General features: G+C 39.6%; 1 protein-coding gene across 6 annotated transcripts in view; it reads left to right on the top strand.

Moving 5' to 3' along the window:
• Positions 1–20,821, top strand: part of FBXW7 (F-box and WD repeat domain containing 7) — a 116,729-nt gene that overhangs the window by 68,925 nt on the left and 26,983 nt on the right. For 5 of the 6 annotated variants that reach the window (XR_014515134.1, XR_014515135.1, XM_083457315.1 and 2 more), the window contains 2 exons: positions 12,935–13,017; positions 16,298–16,439. Coding sequence is in view for 4 of the 6 variants with exons in the window: in XM_083457315.1 (XP_083313441.1) it covers positions 12,935–13,017; positions 16,298–16,439 (225 nt within the window). In the remaining 2 variants the exon portion in view is untranslated. Of the gene's footprint in view, positions 1–9,959; positions 10,495–12,934; positions 13,018–16,297; positions 16,440–20,821 lie in introns of those variants that run through there. The other variant, XM_083457317.1, reaches the window with a different exon arrangement.

Genomic DNA, 20,821 nt, shown 5'->3' with positions numbered 1-20,821 from the left:
CAGCACTGCTGGTTTATGATGCTGACTTAAGGTTGACCACAATTTTAGTTTTTTTGGGTTCAGACTTAATGATACCCAAGGTTAATTGAAAACAAGTGAAATCTTCCTGCTTTTTAGCGTCACTTTAAGGGCAGCAGTGAGAAACATAAGGTGCATAGGTGCAAACTATTTTCAGATGCCTTGCTTGAATTCGTTTTTAGAAAATATTTATTGACTAAGGGTTGCACAGGTTAAATGTGCGTAAGTTTTGAGTCGACTGTATACATGTCTAAGCATTTGCCATTACAAACATTGAGGTTACTATCCATTTTGTCTGTTTTCCTGCATATATGTTCAAGCTGAATTGGGGTAATGAAATTTCAAAGGTCATGTTCCACAAATTGTCTCTGCTCCCACCGCTACCCTTACCCCCCACCCCACCCCCCAAAAAACACTCCAGCCTACTTTTTGAAGGAATAGCAACTGCTAGGGGAAGGTATGAGTTCAGCTCCTCTGCAGAGTACAACCTGGTCTTCTCATCTTCTGTTTGAACACATGGTGGTGGCAGCAAAGGTATACCTTCTGTAGTCCATCTTAAACAATGATTTTAGGAACCTGCATCCATTTTGTGCATGCATGTGTGTCTCACATCAACAGTTGAAAGCTACGAGACAAAGCAAAAAAGGTTAAGGGAAGTATTCGATTTCAGCCCTTGAGTTGAGAGTGAGAAGCTCCTATTATTACAGTATTATCATTACTGTTACATTTATATCCCACCTTCCCTCCAAGAAACTCAAGATTATGTACATGGATCTCTTCCCCTCTCCATTTATTCTCACAACAGCCCTGCAAGGTAGTTGAGGATGAAGACGGTGACTTTCCCATGATCACCCAGCAATCTTCATGGCTGAGTGGGGAGTTGAGCACCAGAAAGCAAAATCTTATTTATGCCATCAGAGGAACTGTTTGTATCATGTTAAACCACTAAAGAGACTCCCAGGCTTCTGAAGCAGTGAATATTTCTCTGTAGTGTCATTATGCATTGGGCCATTCAGTCCAAAAATATGTGCATAAGTAAAATTTGGCTCATACAAAGGCTTTGTAGATTTGTTGGGCCACATATTTCTGGTTGTGCAAAAATAGAACTGTAAACCAGGAAGCAACCAAAATATGTTGTAGTCTGTAATTTGCTGTATTGTGTCACTGAGCAAAAAAAGAACATGGGTTTTCAAATAATTTGAATTACTTTTTGTCCCACAATCAATAAGACATGAGTTCTGTAGCTTTCATCAGACAACCAAACAAAGGTATTGATAAGTTGGTTAAATAATATGTAGTGTTCTTGTTTATGGGAAGCTAACCTTTATTTAGTTGATGTTTGCTTTCATTTAGAGAAAAGAATACATTGTTACCGAAGTGTCTTTATTACAGAAGCAGAAAAGTGACGAGGCAGATACTTTTCTTCACTCATTCCAAGTCATTACCCTTAGTTAATCTTGTTGTTATCCTTCCATTTCATTAACTTATTGTAAGAAGAAAGCAGTAGACTAGTTTTAAATCTCAGTTTCTGTCAAATGCAAAGCAGAATGTCATTAATTTGTACACGCATGGAGGACTGAAATATCCCTAATAATAGGCAATCCTGTCCACATGAAAAAAAGAAAAGAAAATTGGCTTTGAACCTTAGGGACTCATGCTATAGAAATGCTTTTCATTTGGTTTGAACAAATTTGCTTGCTTGATAACTCCAATTGTAGCCTCTGTCCATACAAAATTATATAGCAGACACTGAATGACAATGGGTTAGGGAAACTTGAAAGAACTTAATGTGACCTCCAGCATTCTAGAAATTCCTTTCTGATGTGTACAGATTTGGTGATGTCTCCAATTGGTTGGACAAGATACAAAACTTCAGGGTAGGTTGCGTCTTAATTTTTGCAGACAGAAGAAAGTTGTCATGGCAATAATTCAAGACAGACGATGGGTGTGACAGTGAAGAGAATTGTCTCCATTCTTGTCTGCATGTATTTTCTGAGTACAAAAGGAAATACTATAATTAGACATATCTCAGCTAGGTACGTTGCTGGTAGGTAGATGTTCACAACTTCAGCATAGAGTTGGGAAGAGCTGGGCACCATATTTTATGGAATACTTCCAAGGCATTATAATTGCATATATTAAAATGCCCACGTAACCAAGAACTTTAATTTTTACACTGTGTAGTAATAAGACATTATCATATACTTGGTGCTTAGTCCTGCATTTCATTATTGGCTTGTATTTTCAGCACACAGATGCAGATTTTGTAGTGCAACTGTGTAGAAAGATGATCCAGTTCCCATTTAAAGCAATTATGGAAAGAAATATATTTAGAGGAAACTGTCTTTCCCAGACCTTTATTTTCTTCTTCTTTTGGTATTGATTCATTATGTCAAGCTTTATAAGTTACAATTGCAGGGGAAGGAGGAATATTAAAAATTTTACTTTATTCCCAAGGCATTTTGAACACCAGAGTAACTGCTTCACAAATACGATAGTTAGATTACCTCCCCACATGGGCTGCTTTAGATAGAGCACAAAAGCTGTGGTTTAGTGTTGTAAGAATGAGCCTCAGACTTGTCTCCTTCCCCTCTCCATCCCTGCTTCCTCTTTTAAAGTAATCATAGTTTCCCATTATAACCTAACACTGGGGAGGTCCAGTGGTTAGTTCAAAGAGGAGAGGATTGAATCGTGATTCTTAGAGCTCTCCACAGTTTGGACATAATGGAAAACTCTAGTTAGTTTGGAAGCACACACTTCCAAACATGCACTTTGGAGCACGGCTCCTACAAACCCATTTGGTACTCTTCAGTTGGTGGAAGATGAATCTGTGAAGCTCTCGATCACTGCAGCAGACTTTGAGTGCTATAATAGTATAATACTATTTTCCTCAACAATGCGTGTGTTGCGGGGCCAGGGTGGTAGGAAGCTTGACCTTATTTAGAATGATATGCTCACAATTTGGCGCCTTCACATAATCTCAGCAGTCTTCCTCCAGGCATTCTTTGTGATCTCTCATTGGAGTTAGCAAAGCATTCATCAAAGTTAAGGAAACTCATTACTAGAGTTTTAAAACATGGAGAATCTCCCCCCCCCCCATTTAGACATTATATGTGACGTATACTGAAAAGCCTTTTCTACATATGCAACTATAAACCCGGCGTCTGGCCTCTCAACCACATGGGACGAGCTTTTTTGATTTATGTATACCACCTGAATATAAGTTCCCGAAATTGCTTGCCTCCCTACTGACTTACGAATTGTTGTCCTGCAATTTCTCCAAGAGCTCAATGCAGTGCAGGTGCTTCAGAATGAGATCAAGTGTGAATCAAGACAGAATGGGAAAAAAGTTGTTATAAAGTTGAATGTTAGTTTATAGCGCTTCCACAACCCTAGCAGATTTGGGAATTTGCAGTTTGGGAATAATCCTGGATCCACTGTTTATAATCTTGTGCAGCAGCTTTAGCCAGAAGTTGTTTTCTGCCAGCTTCGTTCTACTTTATCCATCAACTGTTTTGTTTACCAGAGTGCAAGTCTCTGACAAGCACCATTTATTCTGAGGTAACTTTTCCAGTTAATTTCAGCAATGTAGTCTATCATGGGGCCGCCGTGGAAATAAAAATAAATAAATAAAGCATTGTCTCCACAACACCTGATGAAAATGGGGGAAGTAGGAGCTTGTTCACTCAAGTATCTGCAAGCTGCTTCCCAGTAGCTTCCAGCCCCAATTAAAAGTGATGGTGTTTGCCCATAAACCTTTTTAATGGTGTGGACCTAGCATAACTCGGGAGTGCCTGTTACACTGATGACCTGACAGGAGCGTTTTCCTGCAAACAGCAGTGATGTTGCTTGGGAAATACAGTACTACTCTGTACTACCACATCCGTTACTATAATGAATGCTGCATGGAATATGTGTCCCTTACCGGATAGTGTCTCTGACAATTCCAGTTCTCGTGATGAGTGACGCAGTTGCTCCCTCCCTCAGTGCAGGCATGCACATCTGGTAACCTTTTCAATGAATTATTGAGAAACTGAGCAGTTCCCTGTTGTACCACTCCAGTGTGCAAGCATGTTCCCTTCTAGAACGGACTTGTTCTTTTCCCCTTAAGCAGGGAAATTACTGTAGTGGGCTCATCATTAAATGGGGCAGGCGGGCAGGCAGGGAAACAGCTAAACTAGACTACCTGTTTCAGTATGGAACAAATATCTACAACTTATTTCAGGGGAAGAAAATGTTTGTTTGTTTTTTTAAGTAAAAAGGGAGTCATCTGCATTCAAGTACAAATAGCCTGTTTGTGTAAATCGGGGAATTGGCCTGTTTTCCTAAAGCATGGAATATTTGTAATTGGTTCAGACCGCTACGGATTTTCAGGGCAAAGCTTCGAAATTGAGTATTTGTGACTTTTTCCTCCTTCCACTGGCAACCCACAGTGTAATATTAAGGGAGTCTGAAATGCAAAGTGCTCTCTTGAGCTTCACTGCTGTGTGTTTTGACCAAGTGGTATTCCCAGTTGTCACCGGGTCGTCTGATCCCACTTACATAATCAAAGTACCATCAGCAGAAAGAGAGTAGCACTTTAGTCTTCTTTGTTTTGTGTAAAGATGTAGTCATTTTCTCCTACCCTTTGGTACTGAATATTCTACGCCTGTAGGGATTATCAGTGATAATTGTGCTTTTTAGTAGTGTATGATACTATTCTCTTGGCATTGGTGAAAAAATTTATATTACTTTACAAAGGCCTGGAGAACGAAGGGACCATGAAGGGCATATAGCCCAACCCTCTGCAATGCAGGAATCTTTTGCCTTGCCCATGTGGGGCTTGAACCCGTGATCCTGAGATTAAGAATCTCATATTCGACCCACTGAAACTGTGTTGGATTATTGTGCTAGCTGCAATCATTGCTGCTGTGAATGACCACAATGCTTACCTTGTAGACATTTTAAGTTTTACATAGAATGGTCACCACTAACCCCTTGTATTTCTAGTTATTTGGCTCCTAGTGTTTGCATATATTCAGTCATTCATTCTCTGTCTCTCTCTCTCCCCACCCCCCATCACACACACTGGTTTTACTGAGGAAACTAAAGGGAGTGTAGGACTGCTCCTTGTCCTTCTCCCTGACCTTCCTGTGTTGAGCAGAAAAGTCTGTAAGGGGATTGTAACCATGTTAGGATAAATCTGCTGACAGTCCTTCTGACAGTTGGTCCTCTGGTTGCATGGGGGGGTCTTGATCGTGGGGAGAAGTGCATGATCCACCAAAGAGGGAAGTGGTTGTGCTTGCAGCATTTCATATATAGGTTTCAGGAGTCCTGAAGAGGGCTGCACTTGTGTCATGCAGTGGTTAGACTAGGATTGGGGAGACCAGGTTCAAGTCCTATCTCAGCTCTGAAGCTCACTGATAAGCTTGGCCCAGCCTCTCTCTTACAGCCTAACCTACCCCACAGACTTGTTCTGAAGATAAAATGGAGATAAAATGGCAAGGTGTTTGTAGACTGCCTTGAACTCTCTCTGATATAAAAAAGTAATAAATATCAATACAGGCTTACACTTGCTGCATCTGGGGAATAGGAATCTACAAAAGTTTTTGCCATAATAATCTGCTATTCTGTTTTGGTACAAGAATACTTGGGAGTTTTTTTTCTGGAATCTTTCCTGACGTTTACAAGGTTGCAAGCCCTTGGGTATTCTACAGAGTTTTGCTCAAAGTAAATCTCTTGAAATAAATGGACTTCGGCAACCTGAGTAAGTAAGAGTTGACTATCACCTAATATAAAAATGAAAATAGTGAAATTTAAGGTATTTGGTATTCTTCCTGGCCAAGTAAAGTGTTTTAACTGATCATGCAACTAGGATTTGTATATTTATTCCTAAACATATAGGGATAGTTGAAGTAAGTGTTACACATCCTAATTCTTTTATATATTCATTATTTTATAGTAATGCAGTAGTGTCCGTGGCTGAGCTTGACCCTGGTAGTTTAGGTGAAAAATTATTTTCTATATCTGATTCTCCTTTTCCCATAGATATTAAATAATGTAAGTTAAGCTGTTAATGTGTTACCTTTTCCCTTCATACAAGATGGGTTATAAGAAAGACAGGATAAGAAGGAAAAGAGCTGGACAGAAGTTCAGTTTTCGCATGCTCTCTGCTGTGAAATGTGTAAGGAATGAAACTTAATAGAGAAGTAGAAATATCATTGTGAAATTGTAGCTGTTATGTGGTTAGAAGATGACTAGATATTGTGTAATGAAGAACCAGAGAAAAATATACCATACTGAGCTGTAGAAAATTTTATTAGCGAAGAAGTGATTAGTAAAGGGCCCACAGCTACTACAGCGGTTCAGCATCACAACCTATATCATTGCATCATATTTGCTTAGAGTTTTGCTGCTACTAATTTTAGGATTGGTATGCAAGAACCTTATTCTGTAACAGAATGCTGCTCCTGATGTTCCAGATATTAATGGAAGATCTCAGGGAAACCAGAATTTAGATTTCTGCTATTCTCTAGCCTTCCTTTTTTTCTTTTTCTTTTTACCACAATCGTATAGTGAGTTAACAGTTTTATACACTTTTCACGGTTCATTTTGAGAACTGATATTTAGCATCTGAATTTTGACAGCAGGCATATCCATTAACCACAACTGGGTCCTTTCTCTCCCCCCCCCCCCCAAAAGACTTTAAGAAATGAGTATCTATAACAAATTCACAGGGCTGCATGTATGTTCTATAGAGTCTCCATTTCATCAAGAATGGTGATGAAGAAATGGCGTACATTATATAGGCTCTTATTATCCCCTTTAAAATAACCTGTTTTGCTAATGATGAACAGTACAGATTTCAGGAATTCAGTTGTTACTTAACTTGACTAAGAAAACTTAAAGCATAAAACCTAGTAATTTTGGTTTTTAATTTATAACTTGCTAGCAAACTTGCCCGCTAAAAGTTTAATAAGTTGTTTTTGTAAGGCAAGTAGGGAAATAATTGTATAGGCATAAATAATCTGCAGTTACTTAGACTGCAGCTTGGGGGAGCTTACTGTCTTCTCTAACATACACACTGTCTTCTCCGTATTTTGGTTCTCTTACACACAAACACCGGATTCCTGTTCATGCTTGATTTACTTTTTTTCGTTTGTGACAAGACAGGCATTTTGACAGTCATGTAATGCAAACACATCAGTTCCCTCTGTAAAATGGGGATAATGTCTTCCTCTTTTACTTACTGTATTTATTTATTTTATATCCTTGTCTTTCTTCCATATTGGAACCAAGATTGTGTACATGTGGTTTCCAGATGGTCATCCATCCAGGGACTGACTTATCCCAGACTTGCTTTAGCTTCAGCCAATTGGTGTCCCTCATGTACCCTCAGATCATACCCTGGGATTTATGCTTTTATACCCACTGTAGTAGAAGCTTAACTTTACTAATGCTCTTTGAGTACCAGATATTTCCTTAACCTTTCTCTGAATAATGACCGTTTTTTGAAAATTTGTCACAGAAGAAAATTGGGCACAGGAACTCTTTAATAGCATATTCAGATAAGATGTAATATCGAGGGCTGAGCACTCATCCATTGTGTGCCAGCTTTGACAGAAAGATCCTGGGTGGTCCTAAGTTTCCTGTTATGTCCAAATTGGGGAACTGTAGCATCATATTAGTTCACAAACCAGGAAAATAGCCAACAGTCCTAACTTGTTAACCAGTAATAGGCCTAAGAAGAACCATAATACCCAGCTTTCTTTTCTTTTCTTTTCTTTTCTTTTCTTTTTTTAAGCTTTTAGCATTTTGGAACCTGACATGTTTTAGAACTTGAAGCAAAACATGCAGACACCATTCTTCTCATTTCTTGTGAGGAAGTTAGAGGGGAAATTCTGGCAGACACCCATGTATTTGAGAGACAGACAGACAGATGCACTTAGTAGATAGGTGCATGCGATTTGTGGGCATGTGTAAGAGAGAGGGAAGGAGGAGGAGCACATGCATGTATGGTCTGTGAGCGGGAGGAGTAGGGGTGGAGTTGTGTATATGGTCTGTGCATATCTGTGGTCTGTGTGAGAGAGGGAGAGATGTATATGAGGAATGTGTGTGCATGAGTGAGTTGAGAGAGATGCACGTGTGTATGTGGCCTGTATGTGTGCTGTGCATGCGCAGGAGAAAGAGTGGTGTGATCACCGTGTATATTTTTGCTGGTGTTGGGAAATACTCCATTGTTATTAGAAAATGTTTGTGATGTTGGAGAGAGGTGGGAGGCGGGAGAGAACTCAGGACATAGCTGACTTCCCATGGTAAGCCTTTGGCCGTCTTGGGTGGGTGGGAAGCATCAATGACCAAACTGTCTCTAATTTCACCATGCCCCCACAGCAGGCTTGCTGTGTTATGCCATGGCAACCATTTTGTGACTGGTGCCCATCATGCTTCCTTAAATGTGCCTTCTGGTCCAAAAATACTTTTTTAAGATAGCGTGCCCGTATATAAATTACAAGGTTTGTCATAAACATACAACATAAACATTCAGAAAGTATTCTGCTTTTTGTGGAGAAAATGCAATTTACATATGTCTGCACCATACCTATATCATGACACTATTTTATTTTATTTTAAAACTAAAAATCCGGAGCCAGTTTTGAGGCCAAAAATAAATACCCAAACCAGACTTCAGTCAGGGACACATCAGATTGTAGGGAAAAAGTACGAACGTTTTAAAAAGTGGAAGCTTTAAAAAAATGTTCATATTATAATAGAAGGGGGGAAAGGAACACTGTGTTCATGGCAGAAATGCCATCTGGAGAAAATACGAGCATACTTCCACGCAAATGTCGTACTGCAGTGTATTAAGGGTAGCAGAAGTATCATGTTCAAGACACGTGATAGCTCCACTTGACTGAACAGGCTTCATCTGATGTTTTACGTTCATATATTTGGAATATGAACTGTAACATGGTGTAGCTTTTCTCCCCCTGTGATGCAAATCTGCCCCCTGCAACAATCTATAGAGGGATTCAGCTGGATCTGGATCTTGTGAAAGGGTTCAGCTAGCTGATTGCATGTGGATAGCTGATTGCATGTGATAGCTGATTGCATGTGGACCCTTTTGCAAGGCTGTAGGGGTCTCCCTAGGAAGTGATTATGGGGAGGGGGGATCACCTAATGGTGCAAGTGGTCATATTAATCTGCTCTGTGAAATAGGCATGTTCAAGGTCTGTCATGACAGTAGCTTTCAAACATGTTTGAAAATAGGGCCACAGATAGTATAGTTAAATAGCAGAAATACAGATTTAAGTTAAGTATTTAAGACATAGCACTTTGGAGGGTGATTCTCCAGTAGCGTCAACTGTGGTTGGGAGGGGAGTGTCACTGAATAATTATTTCAGATTTTTGTTGGAACTGAAGAGTAGTAAGAGAACAGGAGTGCCAATCTTTCCTCCATTTGGGGTGGACAAGATGATCTCATGAGTTTTCTTGTCAGTTCTGTTAATTTTGTAAGCACAACTTAAAAAAAACCCAACCACAATAGGAAGGAATTAATATTTAAATCAAACTAGTTGCATATTTTATTATGATTGGATTGAGCGCTAAGCGTAACAATGAAATTCATTACTATTTCCCCTCCCCCAAATGAGAAATGTAGGCTGCTTGCCAAAGGAAATGCTTATCTCAAATTAATTTGAAATTAACTGCATTTTTATGCAGCAGTGTTTGAACCCATTAGGTGCAATGGCATAAAGGTCCAGTCAGCTTGCCGGAGGGCCACCGTATAGCTGTAATTAGTGGAAATCGCCTTGTTTGCTTCAGCTCGTAATCGTGAATTATCCAGTGCTCTCCTGTTTGTTTAAAATGGGGGGAGATAAATTAGCCAGGTTTGAGAAGATAGTTAAAGATATTCAGCCTTTCCTTTGAGCCCAGTGGCCAATGTGAGGATGGCGTGGGGACGGTTTAATTTCCTGCCGAAGTCCTTCCCATGCTGTGTGCTCACAGGCTCCTTGGAGCTGAGCACCATATAATTGATGTGCAGCCTGCATTGCTGAAGCTTGGACTGCACCATTCGCAGCGTGAGGGAAGATGTAATCTGATCTCTGTGCCGCTCGGGGAGGAATCTGTTCAGTCAAGGCTTTGACAGGGCAAAGTCTCCTCCAATAATCTTCCCCCCTCACTCATTATTCCCTTAAGTTCTCCTCAGACAAGCTGTACGTATGTATGTGTGCCGGGAGGAGGTTTTTGATATCGAGCTTCGTTCCTTGCATTCACGGTGGAGTTTGCTTGCTGCTGCTGCTGCTTCTGCTGCCTGATCTTCCTTCTCCGACGTGCCCGAGCATGTCCACATTAGAGTCTGTGACATATCTACCTGAAAAAGGTTTATATTGTCAGAGGCTACCAAGCAGCCGGACACACGGGGGCACGGAACCGCTGAAGGGGAAAAATACCGAAAACATGGGGTTCTACGGCACTTTAAAAATGATTTTTTACAAAGTAAGTAACCGGTATGGTGTGTGTCCCCCTTCCTATATGTATCTATATAGATGTGTCTGTGTCCCTGTGTCTGTATGTGCGTGTGTGTGTGTGTGTGTGTGTGTTGAGGAAAGAAAAATCTGTATCATCAGAGATGGCTGCGGTATCTCTCTGTATTCCCCCCCTCCTTTGGTGGTGCCTGGATGCTTAACATGCTATACGCTGAATAAAGGCAAATAATGAAAGGGCTCAATGAGATGCAAAATCCTTTTATTTTAGGAGTCTGCATGGGAAACCAAAGAAAGATCAGACTATTTACCTTCGACTGAACTGGCTCTTCAGCTCAGCACTTTAGCCTGTTTTTTTTTGCCTCCCTTGAAAAAAAAAGACCCCTTTCTACTTTCACTCAGTATTTCATGTTCGTTTTGCAGCTTTGGATGCAAATAGTACTGATGTTAACATGTAATTGCTTATATCAAAGAGACATTTTGAGCATGCTATGAAATGTTTCAGAGATACAGTGTATTCCCAAGAGCAATGCAGAATACAGTCTGCAGGATCTGTTATTAAAAAAAAACCCACAACCATAATTTTCTACAAGATTGTGTGTTTCCTCCGGTACTTGTGGAGCAAGTTTTTGAATTTCACAAAACCTCCTACAAAATGCAATTGTTTACACTAGATACCTCTAATGGGCATAAACTTCTTTTTAGCCTAACAAAGTGGTAATTTTATTAAGAGTATTTCATAGAGTGCCAAGTGCTAAGCTTTTGCAGGTTTCCCAGTACCTAAAACAGTTGGAGCTTAAAAGGGATGGAAAAAGTTTCCCACAAATATTAAGAAAACAGGAGTTTCGTTGCATCCTTGGACAACTGTCTGTTGTTTAGAATGTATCCCATGCTTTTGAGAAAATGAAGTTGTGTTCAGAGTAGGAGTTAGTGTTATAATTCATATTCCTAACATTTGTTTGCTGAAGTAAAATAAATCATTTCATAGTCGGAAACATGAAATATTACTGCTGGAATATCATGATATCCTCTAGGGGAGAATCAGTTTAATTTTTAATGGAGGTTAAAAGCATCTAGTATATGAATCCCCATTTCTGGAGCTGCAATTTGGTTATAGCAAAAGGGTGCTCTGCAATAAATCGATGTCTTTTTCTAAATATGGGAAGTGCTTTCCAAGGGTCTTCAGACATGCTCCTGTACATGGATGAAAATATGGTCTCCATTATCCTCAGCCTTGCTCTGAATAAAGGTTGCTGGTGGAGAAGTCTTTTTGGTTCTGTGTGGTGCATGCTGTGTATTGTCCCATGTGAGGCACAGGCTCACAAATAAGGCTGAGCACAAGAGGAGTGTTTCCATTATTGCTCAAGCGAAAAAGATAAGCATCACAATTTAAATGGAAACCTTGTTTAAAAATAAAACACAATTCATAAGTGTAAGAGAATGCTTATTTCCTTAGTGAGAATGCACTTTAGTATCTTGAATGATTCTAATGTATCTTCGGTGTCAGCAGACAGCCACAATACATAGTGAATGTCCATTTTTTAAAAAAATGAGAATGGGAAAATCTGCATTTGCATGGTAGTGTATATTTGATTTTAGCTGCCAACAACTGGTATGAAACCAGTCATTTTAAATAGCTACCATATTAAGAAAAACAACCAGATATAAATCTGGGCAAAAGCACATGTATATTCCATACTGTTTAGTCGGCATAGGTGTCGAATTGCTACTGCTGCATCTTGACAAACCTAAAAAGTTTGCTTTTGGATGTATTCCACTTTGCATATGTTTTTGTATGCTTCTTTCAGTTTCCAGTCTAAACGTTTGTAGTTAAAAGATTACTTGATATATAAGTGTTGATAACTTTGATAAACTTCTCTGTGGTTGACAATGCAACACTACACACACACACACACACACACACACACACGGTTATCTTGCCATATTGCACAAAGCTACTTGTCCTAAGGCCATCCTAATGACACTAGTGGTAAAAATGTAAGGAACTGCCCAAAGGGAGGTAGTTTTATGTGCTTTTTCACATTCATAAAATGTTTCTGATCTGTGTTTTTAAGTGTTTATCAGAGAATATTTCATTCAGCTTGATGTTATTTTAGCATTTATACCTATCATTCCAAAGAATGTGCAGAGTAATGAACTGAATCATTTAATAACTAATTGAGATGAATAAATGTGTGGAAACAAATCATAATGCAAATCATAATGCAGCAGGGTATCTTCTAGCTGCCAAGTGATTATGGTGCAAAGGGTTGTAGAAAAGCTGGGTCATTGGAATAATTTATGTTTTGTTAGTTTAAAATGCAGGTTGCACAGGCTGATATTTAGAAAATATTGATAGGTACAGGCAAAAAGATTACCACCCTGTTCATTAAGGGCCTCGCTTATGCTGCCAAACTAACACCATTTTTTTTGTCCCTTGTCCCATTTTGTAGATGAAGAGAAAGTTGGACCATGGCTCCGAGGTCCGTTCTTTCTCACTGGGAAAGAAACCCTGCAAAGTCTCAGAATACACAAGGTAATTTAATGCAATGACAGGTCATCTGTTTAAGATACACTACTGCAGCCTGTATTTCCTGCCCAGCCACCTCTTGCATGGTCATACCACAAAACAAATCTGAGTGAAATATCTACATTCATAAGTACCTCACTTGCTTGAAATTGCTGAAATTATAAATTTATAAAGAGGTAAACAAACCCTTTTATTTACAAATTTAGGATGAATCCTTCTGCATGGCTTCAAAGGACTCTAATATTTTTCTTCCCTCACATCTACCCAGTGAAGGGAAACTTGCAGATTGGGATATGCATCAAGTTGGACTATACAGACAACAAAATCATTGGTGTTAATCACAACATTCTTGCATACAACAACATGATAATTCCTGAGTCACATTGAATAATAACCTCTCCACAACACGGAGTTCCGTTTATAAATTAAAGAGATGTACATTTATCATAGGCAGGCACGTCAATTTAACAACTCTTTAATTTCCTTTGGTTAGGAATTTCAGTACCAGGGCTGCATACAACTCGACTTCACTACTTGGTAGTTGCCATAACAACTACCTCTTGCATTTGAGCTTGTTCAAATCTGCAGCATTGTGAAACTTTCTGGTTTTAACAGATTGCTTTCCATAGGCAGTTTATCTGCTGTTCAGTTTTAATCTTCCTTTTAAATTCTTCATTATGAATTAAAATATATTTATTTATATATTTCCCCCCTCAAATTTATATGTCTACCATTGTTGAATTGTGTAAAAAGAAAAACAGGGGAAATGCTATGCAGATATTTGATTAATTGTAGAAGTTTGCATACAGAATGCTTGTTAGTGCATTTCTAGCTAATAAATCCTTTCCTAATTCATGTGGGTTTTTAAAAAAAAATCCTGAAAAAGCCAACATAGCTACTTATAAAATACAATGTTTTTGAAGACAATATTGCTATTAACTTGCTCATACTTATTTAGATCTGAATTAGAAGGGAACATCTTTGGAGTTCATTTTATATAAGTATCTTACATTTATGAACTCAGAAATGCCTTCAAGGATAGTTCTTTACCTAAAATAAACCAGTTTATTTAATCTGTGCTCATCAGATAACAGCTGTGCCCCTTATTGATGAAATAGTTATGTTTTCAATTGTGTAAATGTGTCATCCCTGTTTTCAGAAAATTGTTCTAAACTAATGAGTTTTATGAGCCTTATTTTGCCTGCAAAAAAGGCTGTAAAATAAAATGCTAAAATAATGCCTTTGAATTATACTTTATACTGAGTTCCAGATTATTTCTCCACCTAGGCCCATTTGTCTACTTCTCTGACTAGCAATGACACTTCAAGGCCTTAGATGCTGGCTTTCTTCAAACTGGATATGCTGAACCTAGAAAATCCCATATCCATGGTACTTCAATCAGTGTTTTGTTAGGCACACACCAAATTTATGCAAATTTGCAGTCATGTAGTATTTGCTGTTTTGGCAAACCCAGGGAAGCAAAGTGTCAGCGTTTGACTTATAATTACATCCAAGCACATGCTTCTTACAAATTAGAAACATACAGTAATCCTAGGTGTCCAGTGAAATATGTATAAAAAGCAAGTGTGTCTCAACTGACTAGAGTTACCCTCTTCAAAATATTCAAATATCTACAACATGTTGTAAATGAAAGTCCCAAATTTTGTAACCAAAGGCTACTAGTGGGAAAGCATTCAACATTTATATAGATAAAACTAGAAATATTACAAAATAAATAAAACTTTAGAATACCCAAACCAGAAATCCTTTAGACTTACTGCTAACAGATTTGGGATGACTGCAATCCCAGCTTGAGGTTTTGGGAGGCCCTTGGGCAAGGTGCTCTGAGCGGATCCATCTTTCCCTCTCCACTTCCCTTTCACTAGCCCCCTTTTGTTGGACACAGTCTTCACAACCAAGTCAAACGGGTCGTAGAAACTAAGAGGAGGATGCTATTTCATCTCCTCACTCTTGACTCTGCTTACATCCTCAGAGAGGAAAGTTGAACAGGAGGTTCAACAGGAGGTGGCCCCATGCAGGGTTAGAGGTTGCAAGCAGCAAAACAAAGTTAGTTATGTTGTCCCTCTCCCAACATGGTGTCCTCAAGGGTGCTCAATGGGGCCCACAACTCATGCCAGATGTAGTTAACTCAGACACAGTTTTGGAGAGCCAGGTGACCAATTTCACACTTCATTATTTATGTGGAGCTTGCAACCAAAGGTTGGTCTATCTCCACCTTCTACTCAAGTTCCTGCCTGCCAGCTATGCCTCCCCCCAACATACTATAACATGTAACATGTAAAGTAGGACATTCCACTAATTTTCCTCTGAGTGGTACATTTTTCTTTTTCACGGACACTCAACATTCCACCACTACTGAGCATGCTCAGACCATTGGAGAAGGATTACCATCTTACAATTTTAAAAGAGAGAGGGTTGTATTTCAAACTTCGACTTTCGCCTGAGAATGCTGATAACTTCCTCCTGTTTCTCAGCCTCTTTTTTGGCTTGGTTTCAGTTGACATTCACCACCTAAGTTTAATATTAGAGGGAGTGACTACTGTGGTCGTGATCCAAAAAACTGTCCCAACTAGTTCAGTGTGCCAAGATATCTATAGGCTTGCATTTCTTCAATGCAGCTCGCTATGCTTTACTTTTAAACATGGGAATCAAGAGGGTTCAGAATAGTTTGTCTTATGACACTATGGTCTGAACTTCAAAGAAAATGTCAAATGTACTATTGGGTGACTGCAAACACTTTGATACACCCAAAGTGGACCCCAGGTTATAGCCCTTCGATTAGCGCCTCCCATTGTGAGGTTTGGGTCTGGGCCCTGCCATTAGGCAGAGTGGGGTGGTTACCTCAGGCAGCTAATCTTGGATGAATTGAAAGGGCAGCAAATAGCTATTTAATTTATTATTTTTGTGCTATGGAGAAGGAACAGCACTTGTAAGGTTTTCTGCCTGGTTCCAAGATAACTTCACAAGCCTTGGGTACCATGCACTTTTACTTGGGGGTGGGAGGTTGCCATTTGGTGTTCTGTCTCAGCAAAACATCTCCAGCCAGTCCTAGTGAAGAAAACCTCCAGGTTTTCTTACTTTACCTCTTGTTTGATTCCAATATTTAGGCAATTGCCCCAAATCAGCCTGAAATAGTAAAACACATGAGATTTGGAAATATCCATTCATATAGTAATGAGATCTGCCTCAATAACTAGTGACCAGTGTGCTCATAGTATAATTAAATGTTTCTGAGAACTGCATTGGCCTTTTGTTTCTACTCCAGCACTACTGGGCTTGTGCCTTGCTCAGCAACACCTACTACTTTTGGAGATCTGAGAGCAGCCAATGGTCAAGGACAGCAGCGGCGCCGAATTACATCCATCCAGCCGCCAACAGGACTTCAAGAATGGCTGAAAATGTTTCAGGTGAAAAACATTTTGAGTTTGACTTATTTTGAAGAGCTTGTTGTGAACTGAGAAAGAATTCTGTTAGAATAACTGTAGCTGGTTACAGTACCGAATCACTACACTTTCTCTTTTTAATAACAAACAGTACTTTTCTAATGCAACATGTTTTATATCTTGCTGTTTTAAAGAACAAATAATTGTTAAACATGAGGTGTGTAAAGGTAGGCTTTCTTGGGATTCATTGTAATTTAAAAAAATGAAAAGCAAAATATTGAGTAGACTGTTTTATGTTTTAGTGCTCTTAATTATGGATGAGAATGGAATTTTCCCATTGTTTTTTCATCTCTTTAAAAGATAGTAAAGTTTTTAATGAGAAACAGAAAAGAGCCCTCCATACCGTAACTCTAAAATGCGTACTGAGTTAAAAACTGTAAAATAAAATGGTTTTCACCGGTACAAATTAATGCTATGTAACTGTAGTAACTTAACCTGCTGTCTACAGCTTTCCAGTTCTGCACCACAGTATAAACAAACTTAATATATATCTGCAAAGCTAAATTAAATAACCAGAAATATAGCATGTTTATAGAGATCTATAAACTGAAAACTACTTCTGAAACATTATAAAAAAGAGAAATGAGCCAGCACTAGAAATTACTGCCATTATGATCAGCAATCAATTTCTTAGATTTAATGTGAATACTGTATCTCCAGCAGTAAACTTTCTAGCAATCTTTTGGGTAAAATGTGTTGTTTAATAAAGCCCTTCATAGTCAATATTGTTTAGTTAGCAAATTATTGTCAGGATGCATCAAATCAGTGCTTGCTACTGAAAAACAAACATTTGAAAGCCATTTGTTTTTCCCAATTATACATTTATGTAATCAAATAAACTTTATCCTTTATTTGAAGGAGTGACATGATAGGTTGAGCAAACAAATATTCAGCACAATGGCTTGTATCCAACACTTTGTGAGCCTGGCTATAACTATCTGCTTGCATGAGAGTGCATTTTCATCCTCTCTTTCCACTACAGCCTCTTCTGAGGGCCAGGAGGCATCCAGGAAAGACCTGGAATGTGACATTGGGAGCTGAACTGGGAGGGGCAATTGACCAAAATTGATGTCCCTTGTGTCTGCAGCTTGCCACTTCCTCAGGTTGCTTCTGCCAGATCTTAGGGCTCTTTCTCCCTCCCACCCCAGCTCCCATGCCATATGCAACTTGAAAGTTCTCCAGCCCATAACATAGATCTTTCAATGGAAAGGAAGAGTGGGGTTTCACTGAGGAAGAAGAATGGAAAAGACGGTCTCCTGTTAATGAAATCACACTCACACAGCAGTGGCTGCAACCCAATGCCAAGATCCGGGTTTTACAAATAGACGTGGGCAAGATTCAGAGACCCATGAGCAGTAAGGCAACATGTGCAAGAGTTCATGGGATGGCACTAATGCAGAGGAAGTGGAATACTTCACACAGTGCAGGTTCAGAGTATATCAGGGCTTGTGTTTACAGTGTGAATAATGAAATTACAGGCTACCTAGTAAGGTTAGTGGGCCATTAAGAATGGTCTTGGGGGTGAGTTTGTTCAAAGTCCCACACAAGAATTTGCACACTTCCTGAACTGGGACAACTTCCGCAAGCAGGACTCTACAACTAAACTGGAGATAGCTCTCCTAAGAGCAGAAGAAGCTTCATGCTAGAAGATCCAACTCTACATTGTAGGAAGGCATCTTCTAGACTAGGATATTGAACATTTCAAGATTCATTAGATTCATGTTCTTTTTTCAACCTTTGAACCCAGCCTTTCATCTTAAGTTCAGAGAAATGTTTTATCCTCACAATTGTTTTAAGCAGGCTGATTTGAATTTCAATTAACTTCAATTAAGCTGATCTACGTTTCCATTGGTTTCAGCTGTTTTAGGCATAGAATTATAGTATTGTAGAGTTGGAAGCGACCATGAGGGTCATCTAGTCTAACCTCCTACAATGCAGGCCTCTCTTGCCCAACATGGGGCTCAAACCCACAACCCTGAGATTAAGAGTCTCATTATTCAGATGTGGATTTCTTATTAAGACAAATTTGATGTTAAATTGGTTGTGATTGGAAGTGGAGTGAAAGTATAAATCCTAACCTCTGATTCAATACCATTAATTAAGTTACATTTTCTAAAGCTCAGAGACCAGATTCAGTAAACAAGTCCTGCTAGTGGAATCCTGCACAAGGACGTCCTCTAGCAAAATGGGGCTTTCCCCATTCCCCTCTCCTCCCCGCCACACACTCCCACCCCTATCTAGATCGTCTGTGTAGGGAAGGGTCCAGAGAACTTCCAGAACAGCACACTTGGAAGGAGCGTGCAAGCTGAAATGCTTTTGCTGAAGGAACAGTCGTCATAGCTACATTGAATTTGTCTCCCTACTTCTGTAGGTGGCAGAGCCCACTACTTATCATTTCTAACAATAGATCAATGCAGTTCAGTTTTACTATCAGCTTTAACATGGGGGCGAGTGAGTTCAAAGTGTACCAGTTCTAGCCATAGCTGTCAACGTTTCCCTTTTTTAAAGGGAAATTCCCTTATTCCGAATAGGATTCCTTGCAAGAAAGGGGAAAAGTTGACAGCTACGGTTCTAGCGATGCCAGGAGGATGGGTTGCACCTTCAGTAAGACCTGGCTTGATTATTGAAGGGATTGTTGGAATGAATGCCCACAGTCTGATGTTCTGGGGGGGAAAATCCCATTGATCTATTCTACAAGATCTATTCATTAAACGTGCAATATAAAATAGTACCACCAGTTAATACGTAGCATGAACCTTTGGAAAGCAATGACTGTGATCATTAAGGTTATCTTGGGTCTAGCATGTGGATAGAATAAGCAGCAGTAAATGTTGCTTGATATCTGCACAAACCCTTAGAAGGCACAGATACAGACAGTGAACTCTGACATAAACAATAAAGAACAACAACAAAAAAAAAAGATTGAATATTGTTAGGACTTTGTGTCTTCCATGATTCGGCAGGTGTGCAGAAAGAGTGGAAAATCTGGCACTTGGAAATTCAGGTTGCTGAGTTTTTGGTGTTTCAGAAGGTCAATACTTGCTTGAAACATTGTGGGTAATGTGTGATGAAATCTCAGGTGCTAAATAAATAGCTGAGTGTAAATTCTAGTGGTTGAGGACAGAGCATTACTGCCAAGTGCGGCTTCCTGCCACTCCCCATGACTAATAAAATGGAGGGAAAATTTGGCACAAGTGGGATGGGAGAAAAATGGGGCAGAGTTTCATAACTGGTCCTGTATTTTAATTTGTTTAGTGTATTTGAGTCACAGAATTCCATTTCCTTTTTGCATATTTATCACTTCCTGTGTTCTGAGTTTGAATTATTCTTGAGTTCAATATGCACATCTCTGGATGTGATGCAGTTCCTCTTCTCCCACTTAAGGATCCGTTTGTTGTGGATCTTGTGTAGGAAGCTTCAGTGTTCTGTTCATACACTCTTTCCCCTAGTGTTCCGGTGGTTTCACGAAACACTGCTTCTTCCTAAGAATGCATATAAAATATGCACTTTATTTCTTCAAAATGCTCTTCTTAATTATATCCCTGAAGAGACAATTTAAAATTGCAATAGCACAGATTAAATTTTAGAATGCTTTCGCACAACTTCTGATTAAACTCTGAGCAGTACAGATAATATTGGTAGAATTGAACTTGGTAAAGTATGCCAATGTGCTTTTTAATTCTTAGCCTGAATTTGCACATTAGCCCTTTAAAAACGTTTTGAAATAAATTGGGATAGAGTTTGATGGACTTAAAGTCGTATCATATGCCTTCCAAATATGCTTCGCGGGTTGGGAAAAACCATCAAGCAGATTTGGATGCATCTGGAGGTTAGAACAGGAAGGAGTTGTTCTGTACACACAGTAAGTGGACCGCAGTCAGTGGAAGGTCAGGGGAAAGAAAAAAGCTTTAGCCTTAACAGTACAAGCACTTCTTACCAATGGTAAACTGTATGCTTGGATTGTAAAGGTAAAGGTACCCCTGCCCGTACGGGCCAGTCTTGACAGACTCTAGGGTTGTTCGCCCATCTCACTCAAGAGGCCGGGGGCCAGCGCTGTCCGGAGACACTTCCGGGTCACATGGCCAGCGTGACATCGCTACTCTGGCGAGCCAGAGCCGCACACGGAACGCCGTTTACCTTCCCGCTAGTAAGCGGTCCCTATTTATCTACTTGCCCCCGGGGGTGCTTTTGAACTGCTAGGTTGGCAGGCGCTGGGACCGAGCAATGGGAGCGCACCCCGCCGCGGGGATTCAAACCACCGACCTTTCGATCGGCAAGGCCTAGGCGCTGAGGCTTTTACCCACAGCGCCACCCGCGTCCCTATGCTTGGATTGTATTTTACATCA

This window comes from Podarcis tiliguerta (assembly GCF_965153285.1).
Source record: "Podarcis tiliguerta genome assembly, chromosome: 9".
NCBI lineage: Eukaryota > Metazoa > Chordata > Lepidosauria > Squamata > Lacertidae > Podarcis > Podarcis tiliguerta.
This window is presented reverse-complemented; position numbering and strand designations above follow the sequence as displayed.